General features: G+C 42.7%; 1 protein-coding gene across 4 annotated transcripts in view; it reads right to left on the minus strand.

The window, feature by feature from the left end:
- Positions 1–13,788, minus strand: part of LOC145395050 (uncharacterized) — a 1,083,039-nt gene that overhangs the window by 571,309 nt on the left and 497,942 nt on the right. For all 4 annotated transcript variants that reach the window (XM_080268801.1, XM_080268802.1, XM_080268803.1 and 1 more), the window contains exon 15: positions 3,773–3,949. In XM_080268801.1, the coding sequence (XP_080124927.1) occupies positions 3,773–3,949 (177 nt within the window). The remainder of the gene's footprint in view (positions 1–3,772; positions 3,950–13,788) is intronic.

Consider the following 13,788-nt stretch of genomic DNA (forward strand, 5'->3'; position numbering starts at 1 on the left):
GCTGGGTGCGACTTGGCAACCCTGGGTACCTTTCCTGGGTGTACTGTATATTTCCATTCTGTGTGGGTATTTATCTCAATACCACAACCAGCCACCTCAGCCAAGCAGTCCTAGTGGGATAGGTTAGGTGTTAGATTGAGGAAATTTTGCCTGGGAAACACACTGAGCATATTTTCCAGAAAAACCTATGGTTAGTTTTGAAACGACTGGGTGAGCATCGTTCCTGGCTGAGGGTTCCCGGTGGCGAGATGAATACGCATACAGAATGGAAATATGCTTCCTGGGCACACTCAAGGCCGAATGGTTAGACAAAATTTATGGGTTTTGCAATTTCAGGGGACAAAATGGAACGAAATTGTATGCTAATGAGGAAAAAAAAAAAAAAAATCATCCATGTGTTCTCGTAAGTTAGGGTTCAGTTCCACATTCTTCATTCGATTTCATGCTTCCCAACACATTTCAGACCAAATGGATATAAGGTCATCAGTCCTTTCTCATGCCTCACCTAGTTCTTACCCACACTCATATTGGGTTTTGCAGTTTTAAGGGACGAAATGGAACGAAAATGTTTGCTAATTAGAAAGTTACTCTTTATCCATGTGTTCTCGTAAGTTAGCATTCAGTTCCACATTCTTCATTCGATTTAGTGCTTCCCAGAACATTTCCAACTAACAGAGCATACGGTTATCAGTCCTTTCTCGTGCCTCACCTAATTCTACCCCACACTCATAATGGGTTTTGCAGTTTTAGGGGATGAAATGGAACGAAAATATTTGCTAATTATAAAAAAAATCTCACTCAATGTAGTGCTGCTCTCGGGTGTCTGGCCTGTCCTCTCCTCCATCCTTCTTTCCTTCCATCTTCTTTCTTTCTTCCTATGAGTGACTTTACACTCCCTCTTCTGTCTTTCATTCCTTCATTCTTTCCTCTCTCTTCTGCCTGTGGGTGACTCTACACTGGGTGACAAGCCAAATGGTTTCCTGTACACCAGGAAACTATTTACTACACTGGGTGGTAACCATATAACCAAATTTTGGTGCCTGGTGGTTTAGTGGGTAATTGTTATGCTCCAATCGGATTGAGCCAGTGAAGGTTTATATCCAAGGGATGGTTGGGGTTTATTGCTCACGTAATGCCACTCAGGGATGAGTGAGGTTGGTCACTCTCATCTTAAATGTCAGGACCAACTGCCTAGCCCCGGGCTCCTACGCTCCTCATGGGGCAACGTAGGATTGGATGATGGATGGATGGATGGATGGATGAAAAAAAAAAAAACTTTCATCCATGTGTTCTCGTAAGTTAGTGTTCAGTTCCACATATTTCATTCGAATTCATGCTTTCCAACACGTTTCGGACCGACTGAGCATACAGCTATAAAGTCCTTTCTCGTGTCTCACTGACTTTACCTCAGAGTCATATGGGTTTCGCAATTTTAGGGGACGAAACTGAATGAAAATGTGCTAAACAGAATAAAAAAAAAAAAAATTACTTCCGTCCATGTTCTCTCATACGTTCGAGTTCAGTTCCACATTCTTCGCTCTTCTTCTTCCTGATAGTCTTATATTTTTCAGATTACTTCTGGGTGGTAAATAAACGTTTTATGCTAAATCTGTTTCCCTGTTGTTTTTAAGTGTGTTCCACTGTGTCAACTCATTTGACTTGTCAGGGTTATGGCGAAAGGGCCTGTCCTAAGTGTTTAACTACACTTGACCTAACCTAGCTTAACTATAACTAACAATTTAACCAAACCTAACCTAGCATCCAGTTGGGAAACTGGGAGACGAAAACCACCTTTGAGTACGTCAAGACAATCATAGGTACAGCTTAAGGAACGTGATGATAAAAAGTAGGAAGATTTTCAGCGGGAAGTGGTAATTTATCACCCTGAAAATACTCAGAAAAACACCAGAACAAACTGGAGGGATGTGAATTAAATTGGTAAGGTCCTTCTACTGCTTTAAGTAAAGCATACGTTCACCGAAATGGCAAAAAAGTATGGCGTATATGAAAGCAACGTTGGGTCTGGTTAGTACTTGGATGGGTGACCGCCTGGGAACACCAGATGCTGTTGGCATCCCTACCTGTCAAGTGGGGTTGGTGGAGGATTAGTGCCCCTCCCTGTAAAACAATTAACTCTAAGCCCTTGGCCACCTCGTTTGGGATACATGGCGTCTGGCAACGAAAAAAAAAACGAACGAATGTATATGAAAGCACCATCATAACTATTTAGAAGGACCAGAAGATAAAGATCGTGCGTAGGAAGTGATGCGAACCTTGTAGCTGTGAAAGTTTATATTTGTCCTGAAGCTGACTGAGAAGCTTAGGCCCATAGACCCATAGGGCGTTATGTGGAGCGTCAGAGAAATTATCATTTTTACTCCTTACCACCTTACCCCACATAAATTAATCCCCCACTTATACGCACCATCGGGTAAAACAGCAAAAGAGATATAATTATTGTAATTAAGAGCATCAGTGGTATTAGAAACAGCATTAACAAAAAAGTCGGGCTGGGTATCCTTGTGTTGATACGTAACTCCCTGCCACTCTTCCCCCAAGCCCCAACCGATGATGTTGTCAAAGTTTCATTTTCTCGTATCATGGGCCTTCGGGAGAGACATTAGGCCGTATGGTTAGACAAAATTTTATGGGTTTGGCAGTTTTAGTGGAAGAAATGGAATGAGAATGTTTCCAAACCTTAAAAAAAGTACTTTTTCATCCATGTGTTCTCATGAGTTAGCATTCAGTTTCACATTCTTCATTCAGTATCGCTTTTTCTAACACATTTCAGACTGACTGAGCAGTTTAGCCATATGCTTAGTCTGTCCTAAATGTGTAGGGAAGCGCGATATCAAACAAAGAATGTGAAACGGAACGCAAACTCACGAGAACACAACGATGAACATACTGTAATTTTTTTCTTGTTAGCATAAATTTTTGTTCTATTTCGTCCCCTAAAATATTCAGACCCATAAATTTTCGTCTAACCATATGGCCTAAGGTCTCTCCTGAAGGCCACATGATACAAGAGAAGGAGAAACTTTGACAACAACATTGTGGGTGAGGGGCGGGAGGAAAATACCGTGGAGCTACGTATCAACAAAAGGGTACCCAGCCCAACTTCTAATTTTGTTAATGCTATTTTTAATACCATTGATGTTTTTAATTACAACAGTTACTCTTTCATTGTTTTACCTGATGGTGGGAGCAAGTGGGGGTAATTTATGTGGGGTTAGGTTGTAAGACGGGGTAAAAGTGTGAGTTATGGAAAGTTGCCAGAACACATTGTACCATTATACATGTAAACATATTGTCTGAGTGACACGGATTTGAGTACCACGGTCCTTATCCAGTCCTTACTGCCCGCAGTACTCGAGGTTTGAGTGTACTTGAAATGCATCTCAGGGAAAGAGAAAATAGACATCGATGAGTACATAACCTATGGAAAGGCATCAGCAAGAAGACACTGCAAAAAAATGCATAAAAAGAGAGGTGACAAAGATGTAAGAAAATTCAGTTTCCCAAATAGGGCAATTGACCAGTGGAATGCATTACTGAATGAAATAATGTGTGTCAATGCTATTCATAAATTTATGGATATGTATGATAAAAATGGTTTAGTACACGGGACAGTACGAGCCTGACTCATTCCTGTAAAGATACACTTAGGTAAGAACACATTTGTTGGCAATGTTCTACCTTGTCTGATGAAACTAGTTGCATACTGTACAATAACTCATTACCCAGCAAATCTGTTTCAGTCCCAGCTTACCTTTTCAAGAGCTTCTCTGAGATCAGCCTCTTGACGAAGAGCATGTGCCAGCTTGGCTTCAAGATCTGCTCTCTGCCGTTCCATGGTCCGGATCTGATCTCGCAGGTCTTCCTTCTCCTGATCTAGCCGCTCCTCTGCTGCTCGTACCTTTCCCAAAGACTCAGACAACACAGTCACCTGGGGATGCACCAGTGCTATGATGGTAGGAGTCAAGGAAGATAAAAATTTTAATACAAGATACAAACTATGGTACAACAGGTAACTTTCACATTGTGAAACACAGGTGGAATAGGGGACATTTAAATGAATTGTATCCCTTTGTAACTTAAGGGGTGGGGATTTCAGTATTTGGAAAGCTTCCCAGTACATTTTTTCCCTATCACACAAATAAAGACAATTAAGCAGTAATCATTTCTGCCATAATTATATACATAAATCAGTTTGACGGTGATACAGGTACAGTAATCCCTCCAATATCCGACGTAATAGAGCCATAGACAAGTCCGGATAGTGGTCCTGTCTGGATATTGGGCCCCAGCTTATGGACTTGTACTTATGGACCCTAACTCAGAGAAACACCTATACAAATCCCTCTGGACATGCATAGCACCTATTTAAGACCCAAATCACACCATTAAGGGACATAAAAGACTGATATAAATGCAAAAGAACCATAAAATGAGGTTTTAGAGGTGAGTTTATACAATATCAAACATTCTGGGTACTTACAAGTCCCTGGCTCCTGGACTGGTTTGAACCGCCAGTTTGCAGTCCACAGTTAATCCTCTGCACTCTAAATTCTAATTTCTTAACACTGCACAACACTGTAAATTCCTGTGTGTTCTAGTGGCGAGGTATTGCAGTTTATTCACTGTTTACTCACAAAAAACAAGCACCTGTGGCTTGCACTGCTATGAGCATCTGCTCTCGATCAGAGTTAAGCTGTGACTGTTGATGATGGCGGGGTAACAGAGTTGCCAGATCGCAACGGCCACAATACCAATCTCCTCAACTTTCATTACCAAATTTAACTTTTCATTACCAAATTCATAAAGCTAGCATTTATTCTTCACTAATTATATATACAAGTGGAAATACATGTAATCACTCTCCTTATAATTAACACCATGTTGATTATTTTCATGCTATATAGGGTAGGAGATTAATCAGAGAGAGCAAACAATCCACCATCTCCATCCTGTGTATCCTCATACATGTGAAAAATCCATTTGGTAATGCATTATTCTGATTCATTACCAAACGAATTTTTCATTACCAAATTGGCCCACACTTGGTAATGAAAAATACCAAATGGCAACGCTGACAGGGGAGGGGGGAGGGGGGAGGAAGGAAGGGATGAAGGGACCATGATGTAACAGCTGTTCGGCACCAGGGGGCAATTTCAAATTACGGGTGGGAAAAAAGTCAGATTTTTTTCGAATTTTTTGCGGTTTTTGGCCCATTTTGGGAATATTGGATCCCAGGATGATTATGTCCAGTTAGTGGGGATGTTCGGATATTGGGCGTTCGGATATTAGAGAGATTACTGTATATGGTTTATTGCAATGTATTTGTAATACAGTATGGTACAACAATATAACCCTTGTTTGTTTCCTTTTATTAGTGCAGGTTATAAGTAGTAATTAATGATTATAGTTCAGCAATAAATCCTTCAACCCATCTGTATCACCATTTCTTTCTGGCTCATGCCAGACAATTTTATTCACTTTTAATTATGATGCTCTTTGGCTGCAGAGGTTAGAAACAACCTCAGTAACCCCTTTCAGCCTGGGCATGTCTTCTGTATCAAATATGAGATAAAGCCACACAATTTTACCCAACTGTGGCAGGACATCTATAGGCAATAGAGGTTAAAGCATAAAATGGCTTCACAAAATATCAATCACAACCTACATTAGTCACTCAAGTACATGGCAGTTCACAAATTGTGCTCCACTAGAAACACCACGTGGTATCTTATGTGCTGAAGGGATGACTTTGTCTGTTGGTAACAGTGTGGGTGTGGCAATGATAGTTGGATATAAATAACAGATACAGGGTAGACACTGACGATGCTGACTGAGTTGTCCCCACAACACGTAAGAAATCGCCCAGTAGAGTGGAAGAGAAGCATTATATGTACAGTACAGACTTCACTGTATACATCATACAACATTATCTCATATTATGGCAACCAGCTCCTCTGATTTCTACTCAGGAACTGATGCATATGCACATATATATATATATATATAATCACTCTAATATCCGGACGCCCAATATCTGAACATCCCCACTAACCGGACATAATCGTCCCGGGATCCAATATTCCCAAAATGGTCCGAAAACCGCAAAAAATAAAAAAAATAAAAGAAATTTTTTCCCACCCGTAATTTGAACTTGCCCCGCGCGGCACGGGAGAGCATTGTTGTGGCGCGTCATTCCTCCGACGTCCGATAGAGCGCCGCTGCATCCTCCCCACTTTCCACCTATCTCTCGCCGCAAGTGCACGCTCGTCGTTATGGCTGCCCACGTGATCACTTTTGTGGTGGTGCCTTACCTGCTGCAGGCACTCCTGCTGCTCTCGGGCCTCCTCTTAGTGTATGTGATGATGGCCCCACCACCTGAGAAAAGGAAGAGAGTGGTGTTGACTCTGGAGAAGAAACGGGAGATATTGGAGAAAGTAGATGCGGGGTGGTCTTCTTCCCGCATCCTCTGCGAGTTCAACCTGGCCCGATCTACTTTGTTCGATATTAAGAGATCCCGAGACAAACTCATGCAGTACACGGCTGACTTCTCGTCAAGAAGCAAACGCAATGTGGAGAGGAAGGTGGTGTTTACTCCCAAGGTTGCTGAAATCGACCGCTCCACGTTGATTTGGTATCGACAGCAACGTGCTGCTGGTGTGATGGTACGTGGAACGGAGCTGAAGGCTGCTGCTGAGAAGTTCGCAAGGCTTCACAACGCCCTAGACTTCAAGGCATCCGAGGGTTGGCTCTTTGCGTTCAAGTTACGGCATGGCCTTACCAACCATAAAGCTCATGGTGAAGCTTTGGACGCTAACGAGGATGGAGTTGACAAGTTTCGGCACAAGGGCTTGTGAAGGGCTTGATCGACAGGGAGGGCCTCACTCTCGGACAAGTCTACAACGCAGACGAATCTGGTCTATTCTATCGCTCTTTGCCAACGAACACTCTAGCCGAGGAGACGGAGAAGCATGTACCTGGCCGCAAGCTCTCCAAGGAACGGATATCTGCTTTGTGTTGTGCCAATGCTAACGGCATGCACCGGCTTAAGCCCGTTGTTGTTGGCCGTGCAAAGCAGCCTCGGTGTCTTCGTGGGGTGATGGATGTCCTTCCTGTCGTCTGGTACCATTCTTTGAAGGCATGGTTTACAGCCGTGATCTTCAAAGACTGGTACCGCCACTTCGTCAAGGAGGTCATCAATTACCAGACGAAACACTGGGAATCCCGTGCGACCAGGTAAAGGCCCTCCTTCTCCTCGACAATGCACCTGCCCACCCGTGCGACAAGGACTTGGTGGCTGAGAATGGCCGGAATAGGTGCATGTTTCTGCCACCTAATATGACTGCTCTCATTCAACCAATGGACCAAGGAGTGATCATGGCAACAAAGCGCCTATACTGAAGGAAGTTCCTGGACGAGATGATGGTTGTTCTCAAGGACGAGGATGAGCGCAGGGAGGGGCGGGACACATGAGGCCAGCAGACTTTGGAAACCTTTGCCGCTACAACATCAAGTCTGCGCTGTACGACTGGGCTAGTGCATGGAAGGAAGTCCCTGTCAAGACTCTGGAAAATGGTTGGTCTCGTCTGCTTCTCAGAACGGATGTGGAGTACGATTTTCTAGGGTTTGACGTGGATGACTTCCATGCACGGCTACGTACGCACGGCGACGATGTTGATATGGACGATGTTCGTGAGTGGTTGGATGACGACGAGGGCGATCCTGGGTATCAGACATTGTCTGATATCGAGATCGCGTCTTCAGTTGCAGGTGTCAGTACAGAGCTTGAAGATTCCGATGAGGAAGGCGACGATGATGCGGACTCCTCTCAGCAGGACACTACTCCAGCCATCCTCAAGCTAAGCGCACTCCGGGAACATCTAGAGTTCGTCCTTGACTACCTGGAACACCCGGACTGCGACAGGGAGATGGGGCCCTTGGGACTTGTGGAGGAAGTGCGTGCTTTCAGGCAGCGCATCATCAATCGTCAGAATTGTTGGTCATTGCGTCAATCAACGATTGACAGTTTTTTCAGGACCGTGACCCCCGCTGTGCCCAGCCCTGGCTCCATTCCGTTGCCTCCCCAAGACAGGCCCTCATGCTCCGAGCCACAGCCTAGCACATCAGCCACGGTGGAGTCACCGCTCGACGTGAGTTTGCAGCTGTCTTCAGAGTCGTCTGCAGTGGGTACGCCATCACCACAACCCAGCAACGCACCCCTAGGTCACCTGCCAGTGATACTCTCGGACTCTGACAGTGAATAAACAGCAAGAACTTCTCCACTAGACCACACGGGAATTTACAGTGTTGTGCAGTGAAAAAAAACAGTGAGTTGTGTTAAGGATTTACAGTTGTGAGAGAAAAGACTTATTTGGAACAAAATTTAACGTAAATAGACTTGTTTGTTTTTGCTTTAGAAAATTATTAGAAGAATGGGAAAAGTTAAAGTGCAGAGTGCAACACTTAGTAAGTTACAATGGCGCATTAGTTAGACAAGAGTGCGCACTGTGAAGAGAACAGACTTCTGTGTGCGATTGACTAAGTTCAGTGCAAGACTTCATGAACAGTGTACTGGAAGTGCTTCAGGAAATCCTTCTTACTGTCAGAGTCCGAGAGGAGGCGGTTATTCATCGAGGTGGCCATGGACTTGTTGTAAGTAGGCAGAATGTTTCATACTGTACTTTTCTCCATACTATACTTACCTCATTTCACTCTTTAATGTCCTTTATTGGTGTGAATAGGGTGTTAGGAGCTATGCATGTGCAGTAGGAAGGTGTTTTTCTGAGTCAGGCTAGGTTAGGGTCCATTAGTACCAGTCCAGGAGCCAGTCACCAGAATATTTAATATTGTATGAACCTACTTCTAAACCCTCATTTTATGCTTCTTTTGCATTTATTTCAGTCATTTATGTGCCTTATTGGTGTGATTTGGGTCTTAAATAGGTGCTATGCATGTCCAGAGGGAGTTGTATAGGTGTTTCTCTGAGTTAGGGTCCATAAGTACAAGTCCATAAGCTGGGGCCCAATATCCGGACAGGACCACTATCCGGACCTGCCTATGGCTCTATTACGTCGGATATTGGAGTGATTACTGTATATATATATATGCATAGACAGAGAGAGAGAGAGAGAAAGAGAGATATACAGTATATACACACATAATGGGTGATCAGAAAGTTTGGTGAATGGTATTGCTAAACAGAAATGAGTTGAAGTATGTGAGGGTTGTTAGTGGTTGTCACATCGTCCAGCTTCCTATTTGTCATCAGCCACCGGACACAACACCACAACAGCACAGGCCAGTATCCTGTGGCAAGACACAGGGTGAGGTCATGTCTGCCGCATCTGATGCATTTGGAGAAATGTCGTAGTTTGGCAACGTGCAATATCCAGACATTTCTGGCTGGGAAAAACATTTTGCTCGTGTCACATCCACCTTATTCACCTGACTTGGCATGTTTTGACTTCTGGTTGTTCCCGAAACTGAAGCGCACGATGAAAGGGAGTTGTTATGAAATGATTAAAGACATCCAATCCAAGACGACAAGCCTTCTGAAGGAGATCAAGATGGAAGATTCCAGCAATGTTTCAGGCTGTGGCAGGAATGGTGGAACTAGTGTGTGTGTGCAGGAAGGAAGTACTTTGAAGGGGATGTTTAATGTATGTACCTAATGTTCAATAAAATACAGTCATTCAAATATATACAGTATAAGTATGTATGTATGTATATATATATATATATATATATATATATATATATATATATATACAAAGCATGTTACTGAATGCCACCGACAAACTTTGGGAATGAACCCCACACTGGAAAACAAATCCACCTTATTCTATACTAGGGTAATGCAAAAATATGGGTCACTGATGAGATACAGGACGTGAACTGAAAACAGTGAATGCTGTCCTAGTCCAAGCAAATGTATACTGTGTCCCAATCCCAACACTGGCGCCTCGTCCCTCCCCATTGTCTCCACCTCCCCCATCCACTTGTTATATCTATGTACTGTCCAATAGTTGCAGTCAAATGATGATAATACTGTACATAATGTTTACTGTGGTGTGCAAGAAATGAAACCTTGTGCCCTTGAACTGTTTCATTAATAATGTAATAAACTAATTACATGGCCATTACAATCACTGTAATAAATCGTTGCATAGACCTATGTTTCAGTGCTTCAGACACTGGCTGAATCCATTTGAATGTCCAAGCAACTGTATGTCCTTGGTTTGTATTATTCCAAGAGTGTAAAAAGTTAGTGTATTTATTGTAAAAAATCGTACTTGAATGAGCAACACCTAAACCAACAATATCACTGCCCAATCATGCTCCATAACCAATCGACCTATGGCCTGCAGTGTTTGGGCACATGACATGGGCTTTGCCTTCAACATTATGCCCTGTGAACAGTGTTGCAAATGTTTGAGCATCTTTCTTCCTGCATTTGCTCAGGTACATGCTACTTTCCTGCTAAACACATGATATCAGCAACATACATGCCTGAAATCATTCAGAACATATAAATATGTAATCGTGATACCACTACTGTGTTTGATTTCATCATGTAACTGTTATGTCATACGTTCGGTAGCGCAGTCCTGGCAATTCTGTTGCGCTACACTTCTTATTAGTCGTTCATCTCCTTAATTAAGCAAGTCTAGTGAAAATGGTATAAAAAATATTCATATTATTTTCCACTATACAACTAATCCTCAAAGCTTGTCGGTGGCATTCAATAACTTGTTGTACACACACACACACACACACACACACACACACACACACACACACACACACAGGACAGTGATTTATCTCTGACCTAACATGGAATTACCTCCTAGGAATATGATAATATGAGAGTTATGATCTGTGAACCATAACACAGTACATTTCATGAAGAGTAAGATAGTACAGTGGTTGGACCGTGTGGCGAACAAAGTGACTGACTGAAAATTTTTGAGGGTCAGGGACTGCTATATGTGTGGTTGGCTGCTACAAGTCTAACTAATCTTGTTTGTCTGAAATATCTGTTACCATGAAATTAGTCTTCTGCAATAGTAATACGTTGTTTAATAGTATCAGCCACATCATTTATTGCCTTGTAAATATTTACTACATCAAAAACTATACAGGTAGGCCCCAGTACACAATGTTTCACTTTAACAACTGCCAATTAATAACATCCTATTGTTGTTTAAGACAGATTCCCCTCTCCCAGTTTAATGAATGTCATGATAAAAAAAAAATTAAAATCAACACAGCGCTCCTTGTAGCACTGATGCTTACGAGTTATGCATCACATGCATCAGCTGACAATCACCATTGCTTACCCAACAAGCCCGCTTTCCACACAGTTTCATTCCTTCCCTTCACTTTAGTGTGAGTTACAGTACATGAATTCAGTAACATCATTCTTCCCTGCTTCTGTTGTACTCTATTAAAAGCAGTGAGAGACTTTGCACTGTTGAGTGACTGTCTCTGATGTTCTCTTGGGTAGGCAAAGTCATCATCATCATCATCTGGACCTCCTTTCCCACCCTTGGGCAGTTTCGTTTTTCGTTTTCGTTTTTAAAGGCTCCAACATGCTTGCATGCGTCGGCCTTGGTCACCTAATGGCGGCTCTCCACGCTGCACAATCCATTGCAGCCTCCCTGTTCAGTCCCTTAACCCTAAGGTCACACTTAATGACCTCGTCCCATGTCTTTCTCGGTCTACCCCACATAACCCCACCCCCAATATTAACACTTCTCACCTTCCTCACCCAATTATCATCCCCCATCCTCTCCACATGTCCAAACCACCTCAATCTACCTCTCCTCATCACAACACCAATACACTCCACTCCCATCCTACCTCTCAACTCTTCCATTGTAAACCCAGCCCCTCCAGGCCTTGGACGCAGGGACGCACTGCACATCCACCTAATCATTGTCATTTCTGTACGTCTGAGCCGGCGAATATCTTCCTCCTTCACTGCCCAGGTCTCACTGCCATACAGCATTACACTCCTAACACATGCTGCATACAAAGACCCCTTAGCACGTAGGGAGAGCCCTCTCAATGTCAGGAGAGGCAAGAGCTCCCTGAACTTCTTCCAACCACTTCTCACCCTACCCACAGAGCTAGCTCCAGCCCCACCTCCAGCACACAACATGTCTCCCAAATAACAAAACTCTTCCACACACTCAAGAGATTCACCAGCATGTTCAATCCTTTCACGTCTGACAATCTCCACCTGCTCACCCCGGCACGTTGTGATTATGAATAAGAAATGAGCAAATCAAACTGTCAAGATGACAACTCAATAGGCATTCATCTGCAATTGTGTCTAGCCTAGTATGATAATTTTGTCATAATTATGCAATGCAGCTACATCACAACAGCATGATTTGTGGTGAAGGTAACCATTGCTTTGATAGCTCCTAAATGCAAAAAATATGGACAACAGTTGTATTGCATGGGTAAAATAGGGGTCATGTCAATATCTCAAGATAAAGAAGCTAACTGTAATTTAGGGTCATTTTGGTTATTTTGACTGTGCCATACTTGTGATGTATAAACATCATTCAATTATTTATGTGAGAGTAAGACATTGTTTTCTTACATCTGAAGTGTTAAAAAAAAAAAAGTGAATTATGGATTAAATAGATGGCCATAACTTTTCAGTAAACTCTGAAATCCTAATGTGATGACTATGTGGTATAACACAACCAGTAAATTATGATTAGTAATCACAGTCAATAGTTATTGACTTCCTAAGTGAAATATGGGTTGAGTAATTTTTGGAATTTCTAAGTGATTTAATCTCTTTCAGTTAACATTCATACCTGGAAAGAAACATGCTGGTGAAAATGCAAGCTCAGCTGCAGTCTCTTGTCCCTCAAGAGGAAGATACAGATCATCAAGCAGTGGAGGCAAGTGAATAAGGTTAACTCCATTGCCCATTTGCTGCAACTGGTCCAGTAAACTGTCTCTGGTCTTAAATAAATCCCTAGATATCAACTATGAATGTCTTGCCTTTCAGTGTTACTCAGTTCATGAAAAAATATGAGCTGATTATGGAGACGATGGAAGGGTTGTTGAAGATGTGGATATAGGACATGGGTCAGCATCAATTTCCTTAAATTGGATCCCTGATCAATCCAAAAGCTACAGTGTTTTTGAGGGCCTGAAGATGCAAACAATGAGAGCTCAGTTACTGTATCTCTCTAGAGTTTCAAAACTAGGTCAGCTTAAATTGTGCATTTTAAGACAAGCTTTCTTGTAAAGCCTTATACTCACTACAGAGGCAGTGAGCACTGACGAAGGAAGTGCTTGAGAGTTTCCCAAGATCCTCTGGATAGGGATGGCAGAGAAGGGAAACTTCCAAACAAGTCTGGAACTCCGACAAGATTGTTTTTTTCATAAGGAAATGCCTTTTAGTACATTTGGGAAGCTCCACCAAACAAGTCTTGAACACTGACAAAATGGGGTTTCTCATGTCTTCCTGGACCTTCAACTTCTTTGAGAAAATTGCACTGGACTTTAAAGAAGCTATGGACATCTTTTCTATCCCAATGATCTAGAGTAGCTTGTACAGCACCCTACCTGTATCCCTGACTGCCTTGGATAGAGTTCCAACATACTTGACCTCTTCCTTACAACTAATCCTTCTGCTTAGGCTTTTCTCTCCGGTGGGCTCCTCCAATTACAACCTTATCACCTTAACCTGTCCAGTTGCTCCAGTAAGGCACATGGACCCACTCATGAAGCGTCAGTTGT

This window comes from Coenobita brevimanus, chromosome 29, assembly GCF_032717465.1.
Source record: "Coenobita brevimanus isolate Jiangsu-jjx chromosome 29, ASM3271746v2, whole genome shotgun sequence".
In the NCBI taxonomy this organism is placed as follows: Eukaryota; Metazoa; Arthropoda; class Malacostraca; order Decapoda; family Coenobitidae; genus Coenobita; species Coenobita brevimanus.